At 39.6% G+C, this 19,943-nt stretch overlaps 1 protein-coding gene across 1 annotated transcript in view; it reads right to left on the reverse strand.

Moving 5' to 3' along the window:
• The window catches only part of LOC137328116 (mucin-6-like), a 553,886-nt gene that overhangs the window by 60,605 nt on the left and 473,338 nt on the right, over positions 1-19,943 (reverse strand). Inside the window, exon 31 of the mRNA XM_067994296.1 lies at positions 16,574-16,714. Within this exon, the coding sequence (XP_067850397.1) occupies positions 16,574-16,714 (141 nt within the window). The remainder of the gene's footprint in view (positions 1-16,573; positions 16,715-19,943) is intronic.

Consider the following 19,943-nt stretch of genomic DNA (forward strand, 5'->3'; position numbering starts at 1 on the left):
CTAAGGACACTCAGGCCCTATAATTATACTGTGATACTATCACACTAAGGACAGTCAGGCCCTATAATTATACTGTGATACTATCACACTGCGGACAGTCAGGCCCTATAATTATACTGTGATACTTTCACACTAAGGACACTCAGGCCCTACAATTATACTGTGATACTATCAAACTAAGGACAGTCAGGCCCTATAATTATACTGTGATACTTTCACACTAAGGACACTCAGGCCCTATAATTATACTGTGATACTATCACACTAAGGACACTCAGGCCCTATAATTATACTGTGATAATATCACACTAAGGACACTCAGACCCAATAATTATACTGTGATACTATCACACTAAGGACACTCAGGCCCTATAATTATACTGTTATAATATCACACTAAGGACAGTCAGACCCTATAATTATACTGTGATAATATCACACTAAGGACAGTCAGACCCTATAATTAAACTGTGATACTATCACACTAAGGACACTCAGGCCCTATAATTATACTGTGATAATATCACACTAAGGACAGTCATGCCCTATAATTATACTGTGATACTATCACACTAAGGACACTCAGGCCCTATAATTATACTGTGATACTATCACACTAAGGACACTCAGGCCCTATAATTATACTGTGATAATATCACACTAAGGACAGTCATGCCCTATAATTATACTGTGATACTATCACACTAAGGACAGTCAGGCCCTATAATTAAACTGTGATACTATCACACTAAGGACACTCAGGCCCTATAATTATACTGTGATACTATCACACTAAGGACAGTCAGGCCCTATAATTATACTGTGATACTATCACACTAAGGACACTCAGACCCTATAATTATACTGTGATACTATCACACTAAGGACAGTCAGGCCCTATAATTATACTGTGATACTATCACACTAAGGACAGTCAGACCCTATAATTATACTGTGATACTATCACACTAAGGACAGTCAGGCCCTATAATTATACTGTGATACTATCACACTAAGGACAGTCAGGCCCTATAATTATACTGTGATACTATCACACGAAGGACAGTCAGGCCCTATAATTATACTGTGATAATATCACACTAAGGACAGTCAGGCCCTATAATTATACTGTGATACTATCACACTAAGGACAGTCAGGCCCTATAATTATACTGTTATACTATCACACTAAGGACAGTCAGGCCCTATAATTATACTGTGATACTATCACACTAAGGACAGTCAGACCCTATAATTATACTGTGATACTATCACACTAAGGACACTCAGGCCCTATAATTATGCTGTGATACTATCACACTAAGGACACTCAGGCCCTATAATTATACTGTGATACTATCACACTAAGGACAGTCAGGCCCTATAATTATACTGTGATACTATCACACTAAGGACAGTCAGGCCCTATAATTATACTGTGATACTATCACACTAAGGACAGTCAGACCCTATAATTATACTGTGATACTATCACACTAAGGACACTCAGGCCCTATAATTATACTGTGATACTATCACACTAAGGACACTCAGGCCCTATAATTATACTGTGATACTATCACACTAAGGACAGTCAGGCCCTATAATTATACTGTGATACTATCACACTAAGGACAGTCAGGCCCTATAATTATACTGTGATACTATCACACTAAGGACAGTCAGGCCCTATAATTATACTGTGATACTATCACACTAAGGACAGTCAGACCCTATAATTATACTGTGATACTATCACACTAAGGACACTCAGGCCCTATAATTATACTGTGATACTATCACACTAAGGACACTCAGGCCCTATAATTATACTGTGATACTATCACACTAAGGACAGTCAGGCCCTATAATTATACTGTGATACTATCACACTAAGGACAGTCAGGCCCTATAATTATACTGTGATACTATCACACTAAGGACAGTCAGACCCTATAATTATACTGTGATACTATCACACTAAGGACAGTCAGACCCTATAATTATACTGTGATACTATCACACTGAGGACAGTCAGGCCCTGTAATTATACTGTGATACTATCACACTCAGGACAGTCAGGCCCTATAATTATACTGTGATACTATCACACTCAGGACACTCAGGCCCTATAATTATACTGTGATACTATCACACTAAGGACAGTCAGACCCTATAATTATACTGTGATAATATCACACTAAGGACAGTCAGGCCCTATAATTATACTGTGATACTATCACACTAAGGACACTCAGGCCCTATAATTATACTGTGATAATATCACACTAAGGACAGTCAGGCCCTATAATTATACTGTGATAATATCACACTAAGGACAGTCAGGCCCTATAATTATACTGTGATACTATCACACTAAGGACACTCAGGCCCTATAATTATACTGTGATACTATCACACTAAGGACAGTCAGGCCCTATAATTATACTGTGATAATATCACACTAAGGACAGTCAGGCCCTATAATTATACTGTGATGCTATCACACTAAGGACACTCAGACCCGATAATTATACTGTGATACTATCACACTAAGGACAGTCAGGCCCTATAATTATACTGTGATAATATCACACTAAGGACAGTCAGACCCTATAATTATACTGTGATAATATCACACTAAGGACAGTCAGACCCTATAATTATACTGTGATACTATCACACTAAGGACAGTCAGGCCCTATAATTATACTGTGATAATATCACGCTAAGGACACTCAGGCCCTATAATTATACTGTGATACTATCACACTAAGGACACTCAGACCCTATAATTATACTGTGATACTATCACACTAAGGACACTCAGGCCCTATAATTATACTGTGATACTATCACACTAAGGACACTCAGGCCCTATAATTATACTGTGATACTATCACACTAAGGACACTCAGACCCTATAATTATACTGTGATAATATCACACAAAGGACACTCAGGCCCTATAATTATACTGTGATACTATCACACTAAGGACACTCAGACCCTATAATTATACTGTGATACTATCACACTAAGGACAGTCAGGCCCTATAATTATACTGTGATAATATCACACTAAGGACACTCAGACCCTATAATTATACTGTGATACTATCACACTAAGGACAGTCAGGCCCTATAATTATACTGTGATAATATCACGCTAAGGACACTCAGGCCCTATAATTATACTGTGATACTATCACACTAAGGACAGTCAGGCCCTATAATTATACTGTGATACTATCACACTAAGGACACTCAGACCCTATAATTATACTGTGATACTATCACACTAAGGACAGTCAGGCCCTATAATTATACTGTGATAATATCACACTAAGGACAGTCAGACCCTATAATTATACTGTGATAATATCACACAAAGGACACTCAGGCCCTATAATTATACTGTGATACTATCACACGAAGGACACTCAGGCCCTATAATTATACTGTGATACTATCACACTAAGGACACTCAGACCCTATAATTATACTGTGATACTATCACACTAAGGACAGTCAGGCCCTATAATTATACTGTGATACTATCACACTAAGGACACTCAGACCCTATAAGTATACTGTGATAATATCACACTAAGGACACTCAGGCCCTATAATTATACTGTGATACTATCACACTGAGGACAGTCAGACCCTATAATTATACTGTGATAATATCACACTAAGGACAGTCAGGCCCTATAATTATACTGTGATAATATCACACTAAGGACACTCAGGCCCTATAATTATACTGTGATAGTATCACACTAAGGACAGTCAGACCCTATAATTACACTGTGATACTATCACACTAAGGACAGTCAGGCCCTATAATTATACTGTGATACTATCACACTAAGGACACTCAGGCCCTATAATTATACTGTGATACTATCACACTAAGGACACTCAGGCCCTGTAATTATACTGTGATATTATCACACTAAGGACACTCAGGCCCTATAATTATACTGTGATAGTATCACACGAAGGACAGTCAGACCCTATAATTATACTGTGATACTATCACACGAAGGACAGTCAGGCCCTATAATTATACTGTGATACTATCACACTAAGGACACTCAGGCCCTATAATTATACTGTGATACTATCACACTAAGGACACTCAGACCCTATAATTATACTGTGATACTATCACACGAAGGACACTCAGGCCCTATAATTATACTGTGATACTATCACACTAAGGACAGTCAGGCCCTATAATTATACTGTGATAATATCACACTAAGGACAGTCAGGCCCTATAATTATACTGTGATAATATCACACTAAGGACAGTCAGGTCCTATAATTATACTGTGATACTATCACACTAAGGACAGTCAGGCCCTATAATTATACTGTGATAATATCACACTAAGGACAGTCAGACCCTATAATTATGCTGTGATAATATCACACTAAGGACAGTCAGGCCCTATAATTATACTGTGATAATATCACACTATGGACACTCAGGCCCTATAATTATACTGTGATACTATCACACTAAGGACACTCAGGCCCTATAATTATGCTGTGATAATATCACACTAAGACAGTCAGGCCCTATAATTATACTGTGATACTATCACACGAAGGACAGTCAGACCCTATAATTATACTGTGATACTATCACACTAAGGACAGTCAGGCCCGATAATTATACTGTGATACTATCACACTAAGGACAGTCAGACCCTATAATTATACTGTGATAATATCACACTAAGGACACTCAGACCCTATAATTATACTGTGATACTATCACACGAAGGACACTCAGGCCCTATAATTATACTGTGATACTATCACACAAAGGACAGTCAGGCCCTATAATTATACTGTGATACTATCACACGAAGGACAGTCAGACCCTATAATTATACTGTGATAATATCACACTAAGGACAGTCAGACCCTATAATTATACTGTGATACTATCACACGAAGGACAGTCAGGCCCTATAATTATACTGTGATACTATCACACGAAGGACACTCAGGCCCTATAATTATACTGTGATACTATCACACAAAGGACAGTCAGGCCCTATAATTATACTGTGATACTATCACACGAAGGACAGTCAGACCCTATAATTATACTGTGATAATATCACACTAAGGACAGTCAGACCCTATAATTATACTGTGATACTATCACACGAAGGACAGTCAGGCCCTATAAATATACTGTGATACTATCACACTAAGGACACTCAGGCCCTATAATTATACTGTGATACTATCACACTGAGGACAGTCAGGCCCTATAATTATACTGTGATAATATCACACAAAGGACACTCAGGCCCTATAATTATACTGTGATACTATCACACTAAGGACACTCAGGCCCTATAATTATACTGTGATACTATCACACTAAGGACACTCAGGCCCTATAATTATACTGTGATACTATCACACTAAGGACACTCAGGCCCTATAATTATACTGTGATACGATCACACGAAGGACAGTCAGACCCTATAATTATACTGTGATACTATCACACTGAGGACAGTCAGGCCCTATAATTACACTGTGATACTATCACACTAAGGACACTCAGGCCCTATAATTATACTGTGATACGATCACACTAAGGACAGTCAGACCCTATAATTATACTGTGATACTATCACACTAAGGACAGTGAGGCCCTATAATTATCCTGTTATACTATCACACTAAGGACAGTCAGGCCCTATAATTATACTGTGATACTATCACACTAAGGACAGTCAGGCCCTATAATTATACTGTGATAATATCACACTAAGGACAGTCAGGCCCTATAATTATACTGTGATAATATCACACTAAGGACAGTCAGGCTCTATAATTATACTGTGATACTATCACACTAAGGACAGTCAGGTCCTATAATTATACTGTGATACTATCACACTAAGGACAGTCAGGCCCTATAATTATACTGTGATACTATCACACTAAGGACACTCAGGCCCTCTAATTATACTGTGATACTATCACACGAAGGACAGTCAGGCCCTATAATTATCCTGTGATACTATCACACGAAGGACACTCAGGCCCTATAATTATACTGTGATACTATCACACTAAGGACACTCAGGCCCTATAATTATACTGTGATACTATCACACTAAGGACAGTCAGACCCTATAATTATACTGTGATAATATCACACTAAGGACAGTCAGACCCTATAATTATACTGTGATACTATCACACTGAGGACACTCAGACCCTATAATTATACTGAGATACTATCACACTAAGGACACTCAGGCCCTATAATTATACTGTGATACTATCACACAAAGGACAGTCAGGCCCTATAATTATACTGTGATAATATCACACTAAGGACAGTCAGACCCTATAATTATACTGTGATACTATCACACTAAGGACAGTCAGACCCTATAATTATACTGTGATACTATCACACTAAGGACAGTCAGGCCCTATAATTATACTGTGATAATATCACACTCAGGACAGTCAGGCCCTATAATTATACTGTGATACTATCACACTAAGGACACTCAGGCACTGTAATTATACTGTGATACTATCACACTAAGGACACTCAGGCCCTGTAATTATACTGTGATACTATCACACTAAGGACACTCAGGCCCTATAATTATACTGTGATACTATCACACTAAGGACACTCAGACCCTATAATTATACTGTGATACTATCACACTAAGGACACTCAGGCCCTATAATTATACTGTGATACTATCACACTAAGGACACTCAGGCCCTATAATTATACTGTGATAATATCACACTAAGGACAGTCAGGCCCTATAATTATACTGTGATACTATCACACTAAGGACAGTCAGACCCTATAATTATACTGTGATACTATCACACTAAGGACAGTCAGGCCCTATAATTATACTGTGATACTATCACACAAAGGACAGTCAGACCCTATTATTATACTGTGATAATATCACACTAAGGACACTCAGACCCTATAATTATACTGTGATACTATCACACGAAGGACACTCAGGCCCTATAATTATACTGTGATAGTATCACACTAAGGACAGTCAGACCCTATAATTATACTGTGATACTATCACACGAAGGACAGTCAGGCCCTATAATTATACTGTGATACTATCACACTAAGGACAGTCAGACCCTATAATTATACTGTGATACTATCACACTAAGGACAGTCAGGCCCTATAATTATACTGTGATAATATCACACTAAGGACACTCAGGCCCTATAATTATACTGTGATAATATCACACTAAGGACACTCAGGCCCTATAATTATACTGTGATACTATCACACTAAGGACACTCAGGCCCTATAATTATACTGTGATACTATCACACTAAGGACACTCAGACCCTATAATTATACTGTGATACTATCACACTAAGGACAGTCAGGCCCTATAATTATACTGTGATAATATCACACAAAGGACACTCAGGCCCTATAATTATACTGTGATAATATCACACTAAGGACACTCAGGCCCTATAATTATACTGTGATAATATCACACGAAGGACACTCAGACCCTATAATTATACTGTGATAATATCACACTAAGGACACTCAGGCCCTATAATTATACTGTGATACTATCACACTAAGGACACTCAGGCCCTATAATTATACTGTGATACTATCACACGAAGGACAGTCAGGCCCTATAATTATACTGTGATACTATCACACTAAGGACACTCAGGCCCTGTAATTATACTGTGATACTATCACACTAAGGACACTCAGGCCCTATAATTATACTGTGATAGTATCACACTAAGGACAGTCAGACCCTATAATTACACTGTGATACTATCACACTAAGGACAGTCAGGCCCTATAATTATACTGTGATACTATCACACTAAGGACACTCAGGCCCTATAATTATACTGTGATACTATCACACTAAGGACAGTCAGGCCCTATAATTATACTGTGATACTATCACACTAAGGACACTCAGGCCCTGTAATTATACTGTGATAATATCACACTAAGGACACTCAGGCCCTATAATTATACTGTGATATTATCACACTAAGGACACTCAGGCCCTATAATTATACTGTGATAGTATCACACTAAGGACAGTCAGACCCTCTAATTATACTGTGATACTATCACACGAAGGACAGTCAGGCCCTATAATTATACTGTGATACTATCACACTAAGGACAGTCAGACCCTATAATTATACTGTGATAATATCACACTAAGGACACTCAGGCCCTATAATTATACTGTGATATTATCACACTAAGGACACTCAGGCCCTATAATTATACTGTGATAGTATCACACTAAGGACAGTCAGACCCTCTAATTATACTGTGATACTATCACACGAAGGACAGTCAGGCCCTATAATTATACTGTGATACTATCACACTAAGGACACTCAGGCCCTATAATTATACTGTGATACTATCACACTAAGGACACTCAGACCCTATAATTATACTGTGATACTATCACACTAAGGACACTCAGGCCCTATAATTATACTGTGATACTATCACACTAAGGACACTCAGGCCCTATAATTATACTGTGATACTATCACACTAAGGACACTCAGGCCCTATAATTATACTGTGATACTATCACACGAAGGACAGTCAGGCCCTATAATTATACTGTGATACTATCACACTAAGGACACTCAGGCCCTGTAATTATACTTTGATACTATCACACTAAGGACACTCAGGCCCTATAATTATACTGTGATAGTATCACACTAAGGACAGTCAGACCCGATAATTACACTGCGATACTATCACACTAAGGACAGTCAGGCCCTATAATTATACTGTGATACTATCACACTAAGGACACTCAGGCCCTATAATTATACTGTGATACTATCACACTAAGGACACTCAGGCCCTATAATTATACTGTGATATTATCACACTAAGGACACTCAGGCCCTATAATTATACTGTGATAGTATCACACTAAGGACAGTCAGACCCTCTAATTATACTGTGATCCTATCACACGAAGGACAGTCAGGCCCTATAATTATACTGTGATACTATCACACTGAGGACACTCAGGCCCTATAATTATACTGTGATACTATCACACTAAGGACACTCAGACCCTATAATTATACTGTGATACTATCACACGAAGGACAGTCAGACCCTATAATTATACTGTGATACTATCACACTAAGGACAGTCAGGCCCTATAATTATACTGTGATACTATCACACTAAGGACAGTCAGACCCTATAATTATACTGTGATAATATCACACTAAGGACACTCAGACCCTATAATGATACTGTGATACTATCACACGAAGGACACTCAGGCCCTATAATTATACTGTGATAATATCACACTAAGGACAGTCAGACCCTATAATTATACTGTGATACTATCACACGAAGGACAGTCAGGCCCTATAATTATACTGTGATACTATCACACTAAGGACAGTCAGGCCCTATAATTATACTGTGATAATATCACACGAAGGACACTCAGGCCCTATAATTATACTGTGATAATATCACACTAAGGACACTCAGGCCCTATAATTATACTGTGATACTATCACACTAAGGACACTCAGGCCCTATAATTATACTGTGATACTATCACACTAAGGACACTCAGACCCTATAATTATACTGTGATACTATCACACTAAGGACAGTCAGGCCCTATAATTATACTGTGATAATATCACACTAAGGACACTCAGGCCCTATCATTACACTGTGATAATATCACACTAAGGACACTCAGGCCCTATAATTATACTGTGATAATATCACACTAAGGACACTCAGACCCTATAATTATACTGTGATACTATCACACTCAGGACAGTCAGGCCCTATAATTATACTGTGATACTATCACACTAAGGACACTCAGGCCCTATAATTATACTGTGATACTATCACACTAAGGACAGTCAGACCCTATAATTATACTGTGATACTATCACACTAAGGACAGTCAGGCCCTATAATTATACTGTGATAATATCACACTAAGGACAGTCAGGCCCTATAATTATACTGTGATACTATCACACTTAGGACACTCAGGCCCTATAATTATACTGTGATACTATCACACTAAGAACAGTCAGGCCCTATAATTATACTGTGATACTATCACACTAAGGACAGTCAGACCCTATAATTATACTGTGATACTATCACACTAAGGACACTCAGACCTTATATTTATACTGTGATATTATCACACTAAGGACACTCAGGCCCTATAATTATACTGTGATACTATCACACGAAGGACACTCAGGCCCTATAATTATACTGTGATAATATCACACTAAGGACACTCAGGCCCTATAATTATACTGTGATAATATCACACTAAGGACACTCAGGCCCGATAATTATACTGTGATACTATCACACTAAGGACAGTCAGGCCCTGTAATTATACTGTGATACTATCACACTAAGGACACTCAGACCCTATAATTATACTGTGATACTATCACACTAAGGACAGTCAGGCCCTATAATTATACTGTGATACTATCACACTAAGGACACTCAGGACCTATAATTAAACTGTGATAATATCACACTAAGGACAGTCAGACCCTATAATTATACTGTGATACTATCACACTAAGGACACTCAGACCCTAAAATTATACTGTGATAATATCACAATAAGGACAGTCAGGCCCTATAATTGTACTGTGATAATATCACATTAAGGACACTAAGAGTCTATAATTATGCTGTTTTTCTATCATAATAAGAAAATTCAGGCCCTATAATTATACTGTGATACTATCACACTAAGGACAGTCAGGCCCTATAATTATACTGTGATAATATCACACTAAGGACAGTCAGACACTATGATTATACTGTGATAATATCACACGAAGGACACTCAGACCCTATAATTATACTGTGATACTATCACACTAAGGACAGTCAGACCCTATAATTATACTGTGATAATATCACACTAAGGACAGTCAGGCCCTATAATTATACTGTGATACTATCACACTAAGGACACTCAGGCCCTATAATTATACTGTGATAATATCACACGAAGGACAGTCAGACCCTATAATTATACTGTGATAATATCACACTAAGGACAGTCAGACCCTATAATTATACTGTGATACTATCACACTGAGGACAGTCAGACACTATAATTATACTGTGATACTATCACACTAAGGACAGTCAGGCCCTATAATTATACTGTGATAATATCACACTAAGGACACTCAGGCCCTATAATTATACTGTGATACTATCACACTAAGGACACTCAGGCCCTATAATTATATTGTGATAATATCACACTAAGGACAGTCAGACCCTATAATTATGCTGTGATAATATCACACTAAGGACACTCAGACCCTATAATTATACTGTGATACTATCACACGAAGGACACTCAGACCCTATAATTATACTGTGATACTATCACACTGAGGACACTCAGACCCTATAATTATACTGTGATAATATCACACTAAGGACACTCAGACCCTATAATTATACTGTGATAATATCACACTAAGGACAGTCAGACCCTATAATTATACTGTGATAATATCACACTAAGGACACTCAGACCCTATAATTATACTGTGATACTATCACACTAAGGACACTCAGACCCTATAATTATACTGTGATACTATCACACTAAGGACACTCAGGCCCTATAATTATACTGTGATACTATCACACTAAGGACAGTCAGGCCCTATAATTATACTGTGATACTATCACACTAAGGACACTCAGGCCCTATAATTATACTGTGATACTATCACACTAAGGACAGTCAGGCCCTATAATTATACTGTGATACTATCACACTAAGGACACTCAGACCCTATAATTATACTGTGATACTATCACACTAAGGACAGTCAGGCCCTATAATTATACTGTGATACTATCACACTAAGGACACTCAGGACCTATAATTATACTGTGATAATATCACACTAAGGACAGTCAGACCCTATAATTATACTGTGATACTATCACACTAAGGACAGTCAGGCCCTATAATTATACTGTGATACTATCACACTAAGGACAGTCAGGCCCTATAATTATACTGTGATAATATCACACTAAGGACAGTCAGGCCCTATAATTATACTGTGATACTATCACACTAAGGACACTCAGACCCTATAATTATACTGTGATAATATCACACTAAGGACACTCAGGCCCTATAATTATACTGTGATACTATCACACTAAGGACAGTCAGGCCCTATAATTATACTGTGATGCTATCACACTAAGGACAGTCAGGCCCTATAATTATACTGTGATACTATCACACTAAGGACAGTCAGGACCTATAATTATACTGTGATACTATCACACTAAGGACAGTCAGGCCCTATAATTATACTGTGATAATATCACACTAAGGACACTCAGGCCCTATAATTATACTGTGATACTATCACACTAAGGACAGTCAGACCCTATAATTATACTGTGATACTATCACACTAAGGACAGTCAGACCCTATAATTATACTGTGATACTATCACACTAAGGACAGTCAGGCCCTATAATTATACTGTGATAATATCACACTAAGGACACTCAGGCCCTATAATTATACTGTGATACTATCACACTAAGGACACTCAGACCCTATAATTATACTGTGATACTATCACACTAAGGACAGTCAGGCCCTATAATTATACTGTGATACTATCACACTAAGGACAGTCAGGCCCTATAATTATACTGTGATAATATCACACTAAGGACAGTCAGACCCTATAATTATACTGTGATACTATCACACAAAGGACAGTCAGACCCTATAATTATACTGTGATACTATCACACTAAGGACAGTCAGGCCCTATAATTATACTGTGATAATATCACACTAAGGACAGTCAGGCCCTCTAATTATACTGTGATACTATCACACTAAGGACAGTCAGGCCCTATAATTATACTGTGATACTATCACACTAAGGACACTCAGGCCCTATAATTATACTGTGATACTATCACACGAAGGACACTCAGACCCTATAATTATACTGTGATACTATCACACTGAGGACAGTCAGGCCCTATAATTATACTGTGATACTATCACACTAAGGACACTCAGACCCTATAATTATACTGTGATACTATCACACTAAGGACAGTCAGGCCCTATAATTATACTGTGATGCTATCACACTGAGGACACTCAGGCCCTATAATTATACTGTGATACTATCACACTAAGGACAGTCAGGCCCTATAATTATACTGTGATACTATCACACCAAGGACAGTCAGGCCCTATAATTATACTGTGATGCTATCACACTGAGGACACTCAGGCCCTATAATTATACTGTGATACTATCACACTAAGGACAGTCAGGCCCTATAATTATACTGTGATACTATCACACTAAGGACAGTCAGACCCTATAATTATACTGTGATACTATCACACTAAGGACAGTCAGGCCCTATAATTATACTGTGATACTATCACACTGAGGACAGTCAGGCCCTATAATTATACTGTGATACTATCACACTAAGGACACTCAGGCCCTATAATTATACTGTGATACTATCACACTAAGGACACTCAGGCCCTATAATTATACTGTGATAATATCACACTAAGGACAGTCAGACGCTATAATTATACTGTGATAATATCACACTAAGGACACTCAGGCCCTATAATTATACTGTGATACTATCACACTAAGGACAGTCAGACCCTATAATTATACTGTGATACTATCACACTATGGACAGTCAGGCCCTATAATTATACTGTGATGCTATCACACTGAGGACACTCAGGCCCTATAATTATACTGTGATACTATCACACTAAGGACACTCAGGCCCTATAATTATACTGTGATACTATCACACTAAGGACAGTCAGACCCTATAATTATACTGTGATAATATCACACTAAGGACAGTCAGACCCTATAATTATACTGTGATACTATCACACTAAGGACAGTCAGACCCTATAATTATACTGTGATAATATCACACTAAGGACAGTCAGACCCTATAATTATACTGTGATACTATCACACTAAGGACAGTCAGACCCTATAATTATACTGTGATAATATCACACAAAGGACACTCAGACCCTATAATTATACTGTGATACTATCACACTAAGGACACTCAGGCCCTATAATTATACTGTGATACTATCACACTAAGGACAGTCAGGCCCTATAATTATACTGTGATACTATCACACTAAGGACACTCAGGCCCTATAATTATACTGTGATACTATCACACTGAGGACACTCAGGCCCTATAATTATACTGTGATACTATCACACTAAGGACAGTCAGGCCCTATAATTATACTGTGATACTATCACACTAAGGACAGTCAGGCCCTATAATTATACTGTGATACTATCACACTAAGGACACTCAGGCCCTATAATTATACTGTAATACTATCACACTAAGGACAGTCAGACCCTATAATTATACTGTGATACTATCACACTAAGGACAGTCAGGCCCTATAATTATACTGTGATAATATCACACTAAGGACAGTCAGGCCCTATAATTGTACTGTGATAATATCACATTAAGGACACTAAGAGTCTATAATTATGCTGTTTTTCTATCATAATAAGAAAATTCAGGCCCTATAATTGTTCTGTGATACAATCCCACTGGGTACATTCAGGCACGATAATTATTGTTTGGTGCTATCACACTGAAACACCTAGGCCTGTAATTATGCTGTGATACTATCATAGAATCACAGAAAGTTATGGCAAAGAAGGAGGCCATTTGGCCCATCGTGTCCGTGCTGGCTGAAAAATAGCTATCCCGCTGAATCCCACTTTCCAGCACTTGGTCCGTAGCCCTGTAGGTTACAGCACTTCAAGTGCACATCCAGGTACATTTTAAATGAGTTGAGGGTTTCTGCCTCTACCACCCCTTCAGGCAGTGAGTCCCAGACCCCCACCACCCGCTGGGTGAAAAATATTCTCCTCAACTCCCCTCTAATCCTTCTATCAATCACTTTAAATCTATGCCCCCTGGTTATTAACCTCTCTGCTAAGGGAAATAGGTCCTTCCTATCCACTTTATCTAGGCCCCTCATAATTTTATACACCTCAATTAAATCTCCCCTCAGCCTCCTTTGTTCTAAAGAGCACAACCCCAATCTTACCTCACAGCTAAAATTCTCCAGTCCTGGAAACATCCTCGTAAATCTCCTCTGCACCCTCTCTAGTGCAATCAGGTCTTTCCTGAAATGTGGTGACCAGAACTGTCCACAGTACTCAAGCTGTGGCCGAACCAGTGTTTTATACAGTTCCAGCATAACCTCCCTGCTCTTATATTCTATGCCTTCGCTAATAAAGGAAAGTATTCCATACGCTTTCTTAACCACCTTATCCACCTGTCCTGCTACCTTCAGGGATCTGTGGACATGCACTCCAAGGTCCCTCACTCCCTCTTCACCTCTCAGTATCCTCCCATTTATTGTGTACTCCCTTGCCTTGTTTGCCCTCCCCAAATGCATTACTCACACTTCTCCGGATTGAATTCCATTTGCCATTTTTCTGCCCACCTGACCCGTCCATTGATATCTTCTTACAGTCTACAGCTTTCCTCCTCACCATCAAACACACTGCCAATTTTTGCATCATCTGCAAACTTCTTTATCATGCCCCCTACATTTAAGTCCAAATCATTAATATATACCACAAAAAGCAAGGGACCTCGTACTGAGCCCTGCGGAACCCCACTGGAAACATCACACTAAGAAAACTCAGGCCCTATAGTTATTCGGTGGTAATATCACACTGAGAACACTCAGGCCTGTAATGATGCTGTAACACTATCAGTAAGAACACAGGCCATATAATTATGCTGTGATATTGTTACACTTATCATAATTGAATTTCCAGCCTGCTATTATATTACATAGAATATTCCGCACAGGAACAGGCCATTCGGCCCAACCGGTCTATGCTGGTGTTTGTGCTCCACACGAGCCTCCTCCCTCCCGACCTCATCTAACCCTATCAGGATATCCTTCTATTCCTTTCTCCCTCATGTGTTTATCTCGCTTCCCCTTAAATGCATCAATGCTATTCACCTCAACTACTCCTTGTGGTAGCAAGTTCCACATTCTAACCACTCTCTGGGTAAAGAAGTTTCTCCTGAATTCCCTATTTGATTTATTAGTGACTATCTTATATCTGAGGCCCGTAGTTCTGGTCTACGCTGCAAGTGGAAACATCTTCTCTCTGTCTACCCTATCAAACCCTTTCATAATCTTATAGACCTCCATCAGGTCACCCCTCAGTCTTCCCTTTTCTGGAGAAAAGTGCCCCAGCCTCCATGAGGCACCGCCTCCATTAAAATAGGAGAGAGTAAAATTTCAGGCAAATCGATGAGTTGCTCGTAAACCAGTATCAGGGCTGGTCTGTCGAATCAATAATCTTACCTTCCATGTTGTTCTTTGGGAATGCCCACAGGTTACCAGGACATGAACAAGGCTGATAATGACTTGGATAATCTCCATTCTCAGTAAATTCAGTCTGGTTATTTTTTGGTGGATGGGTGTTGTAGTAGTCACAATACACGGCTAAAAGAAATGTACAATGCATCAAATATAGGCTCTGAAATCAAATCAAAATATTAACAAAACAACTAAATGCTATAACTGGCTGTCTGACAGGGTCAGCACTTGACTGTATTTTTACCTTTCATTCTGTCCCTACCCTTTCATTGTGCTGTGTATATGTTTGTATGTAGGGTGTGTTGGTGTGTGCAGTGTGTTTGTGTATGTTTGCGTACGGGAAGCGTTTGTGTATGTTTGCGTACGGGTAGCATTTGTGTATGTTTGCGTAAGGGTTGTGTTTGTGTATGTTTGTGTACGGGTTGTATTTGTGTATGTTTGTGTACGGGTTGTGTTTGTGTATGTTTGCATACAGGTTGTGTTTGTGTATATTTGTGTATGGGCTGTGTTTGTGTATGGTTGTGATTGTGTATGTTTGTGTACGGGCTGTGTTTGTGTATGTTTGTGTACGGGTTGCATTTGTGAATGTTTGTGTACGGGTTGCGTTTGTGTATGTTTGAGTATGGGTTGTGTTTGCATATGTTTGTGTTCGGGTTGCGTTTGTGTATGGGTTGTGCTTGTGTATGTTTGTGTACGGGTTGCGTTTGTGTATGTTTGTGTTCGGGTTGCGTTTGTGTATGTTTGTGTATGGGTTATGTTTGTGTATGTTTGTGTACGGGTTGTGTTTGTGTATGTTTGTGTAAGGGTTGTGTTTGTGTATCTTAGTGTACAGGTTGTGATTGTGTATGGGTTGTGTTTGTGTACGGGTTGTGATTGTGCATGGGTTGTGTTTGTGTACGGGTTGTGATTGTGTATGGGTTGTGTTTGTGTATGGGTTGTGATTGTGTACGAGTTGTGATTGTGTACGGGCTGTGTTTGTGTACGGGTTGTGATTGTGTACGGGTTGTGTTTGTGTACGGGTTGTGATTGTGTACGGGTTGTGTTTGTGTATGGGTTGTGATTGTGTACGGGTTGTGATTGTATACGGGCTGTGTTTGTGTACGGGTTGTGATTGTGTACGGGTTGTGATTGTGTACGGGTTGTGATTGTATACGGGTTGTGATTGTGTGCGGGTTGTGTTTGTGTACGGGTTGTGTTTGTGTATGGGTTGTGATTGTGTACGGGCTGTGTTTGTGTACGGGTTGTGATTGTGTACGGGTTGTGATTGTGTGCGGGTTGTGTTTGTGTATGGGTTGTGATTGTGTATGGGTTGTGTTTGTGTACGGGTTGTGTTTGTGTATGGGTTGTGATTGTGTACGGGTTGTGATTGTATACGGGCTGTGTTTGTGTAGGGGTTGTGATTGTGTACGGGTTGTGTTTGTGTACGGGTTGTGATTGTGTACGGGTTGTGATTGTGTACGGGTTGTGATTGTGTACGGGTTGTGATTGTGTACGGGTTGTGTTTGTGTATGGGTTGTGATTGTGTATGGGTTGTGAATGTGTACGGGCTGTGTTTGTGTACGGGTTGTGATTGTGTACGGGTTGTGATTGTGTGCGGGTTGTGTTTGTGTACGGGTTGTGTTTGTGTATGGGTTGTGATTGTGTGCGGGTTGTGATTGTGTACGGGTTGTGATTGTGTACGGGTTGTGTTTGTGTATGGGTTGTGATTGTGTACGGGTTGTGATTGTGTACGGGTTGTGATTGTTTACGGGCTGTGTTTGTGTACGGGTTGTGATTGTGTATGGGTTGTGTTTGTGTACGGGTTGTGATTGTGTGCGGGTTGTGATTGTGTATGGGTTGTGATTGTGTACGGGTTGTGATTGTGTACGGGTTGTGTTTGTGTATGGGTTGTGATTGTGTACGGGTTGTGATTGTGTACGGGTTGTGATTGTGTATGGGTTGTTTTTGTGTATGCGTTGTGATTGTGTACGGGTTGTGATTGTGTACGGGTTGTGATTGTGTATGGGTTGTGTTTGTGTGCGGGTTGTGATTGTGTACGGGTTGTGATTGTGTACGGGTTGTGATTGTGTACGGGTTGTGATTGTGTACGGGCTGTGTTTGTGTACGGGTTGTGATTGTGTACGGGTTGTGATTGTGTACGGGTTGTGATTGTGTCTGGGTTGTGATTGTGTACGGGTTGTGTTTGTGTATGGGTTGTGATTGTGTCTGGGTTGTGATTGTGTACGGGTTGTGATTGTGTATGGGTTGTGATTGTGTGCGGGTTGTGATTGTGTACGGGTTGTGATTGTGTATGGGCTGTGATTGTGTGCGGGTTGTGATTGTGTACGGGTTGTGATTGTGTACGGGCTGTGATTGTGTACGGGTTGTGATTGTGTACGGGTTGTGATTGTGTACGGGTTGTGTTTGTGTACGGGTTGTGATTGTGTACGGGTTGTGATTGCGTACGGGTTGTGATTGTGTACGGGTTGTGTTTGTGTACGGGTTGTGATTGTGTACGGGTTGTGATTGTGTCTGGGTTGTGATTGTGTACGGGTTGTGTTTGTGTACGGGTTGTGATTGTGTGCGGGTTGTGATTGTGTACGGGTTGTGATTTTGTGCGGGTTGTGATTGTGTACGGGTTGTGATTGTGTACGGGTTGTGATTGTGTACGGGCTGTGTTTGTGTACGGGTTGTGATTGTGTACGGGTTGTGATTGTGTACGGGTTGTGATTGTGTATGGGCTGTGATTGTGTACGGGTTGTGATTGTGTCTCGGTTGTGATTGTGTACGGGTTGTGTTTGTGTATGGGTTGTGATTGTGTACGGGCTGTGATTGTGTACGGGTTGTGATTGTGTGCGGGTTGTGATTGTGTACGGGTTGTGATTGTGTACGGGCTGTGATTGTGTACGGGTTGTGATTGTGTACGGGTTGTGTTTGTGTACGGGTTGTGTTTGTGTGCGGGTTGTGATTGTGTACGGGTTGTGATTGTGTCTGGGTTGTGATTGTGTACGGGTTGTGTTTGTGTTCGGGTTGTGATTGTGTGCGGGTTGTGATTGTGTGCGGGTTGTGATTGTGTCTGGGTTGTGATTGTGTACGGGTTGTGTTTGTGTACGGGTTGTGATTGTGTGCGTGTTGTGATTGTGTACGGGTTGTGATTGTGTACGGGTTGTGATTGTGTACGGGTTGTGATTGTGTCTGGGTTGTGTTTGTGTATGGGTTGTGATTGTGTACGGGTTGTGATTGTGTACGGGTTGTGATTGTGTGCGGGTTGTGATTGTGTCTGGGTTGTGTTTGTGTACGGGTTGTGTTTGTGTGCGGGTTGTGATTGTGTATGGGTTGTGTTTCTTTATGGGTTGTGATTGTGTCTGGGTTGTGA

This window comes from Heptranchias perlo, chromosome 12 (genome assembly GCF_035084215.1).
Source record: "Heptranchias perlo isolate sHepPer1 chromosome 12, sHepPer1.hap1, whole genome shotgun sequence".
NCBI classification, from domain to species: domain Eukaryota; kingdom Metazoa; phylum Chordata; class Chondrichthyes; order Hexanchiformes; family Hexanchidae; genus Heptranchias; species Heptranchias perlo.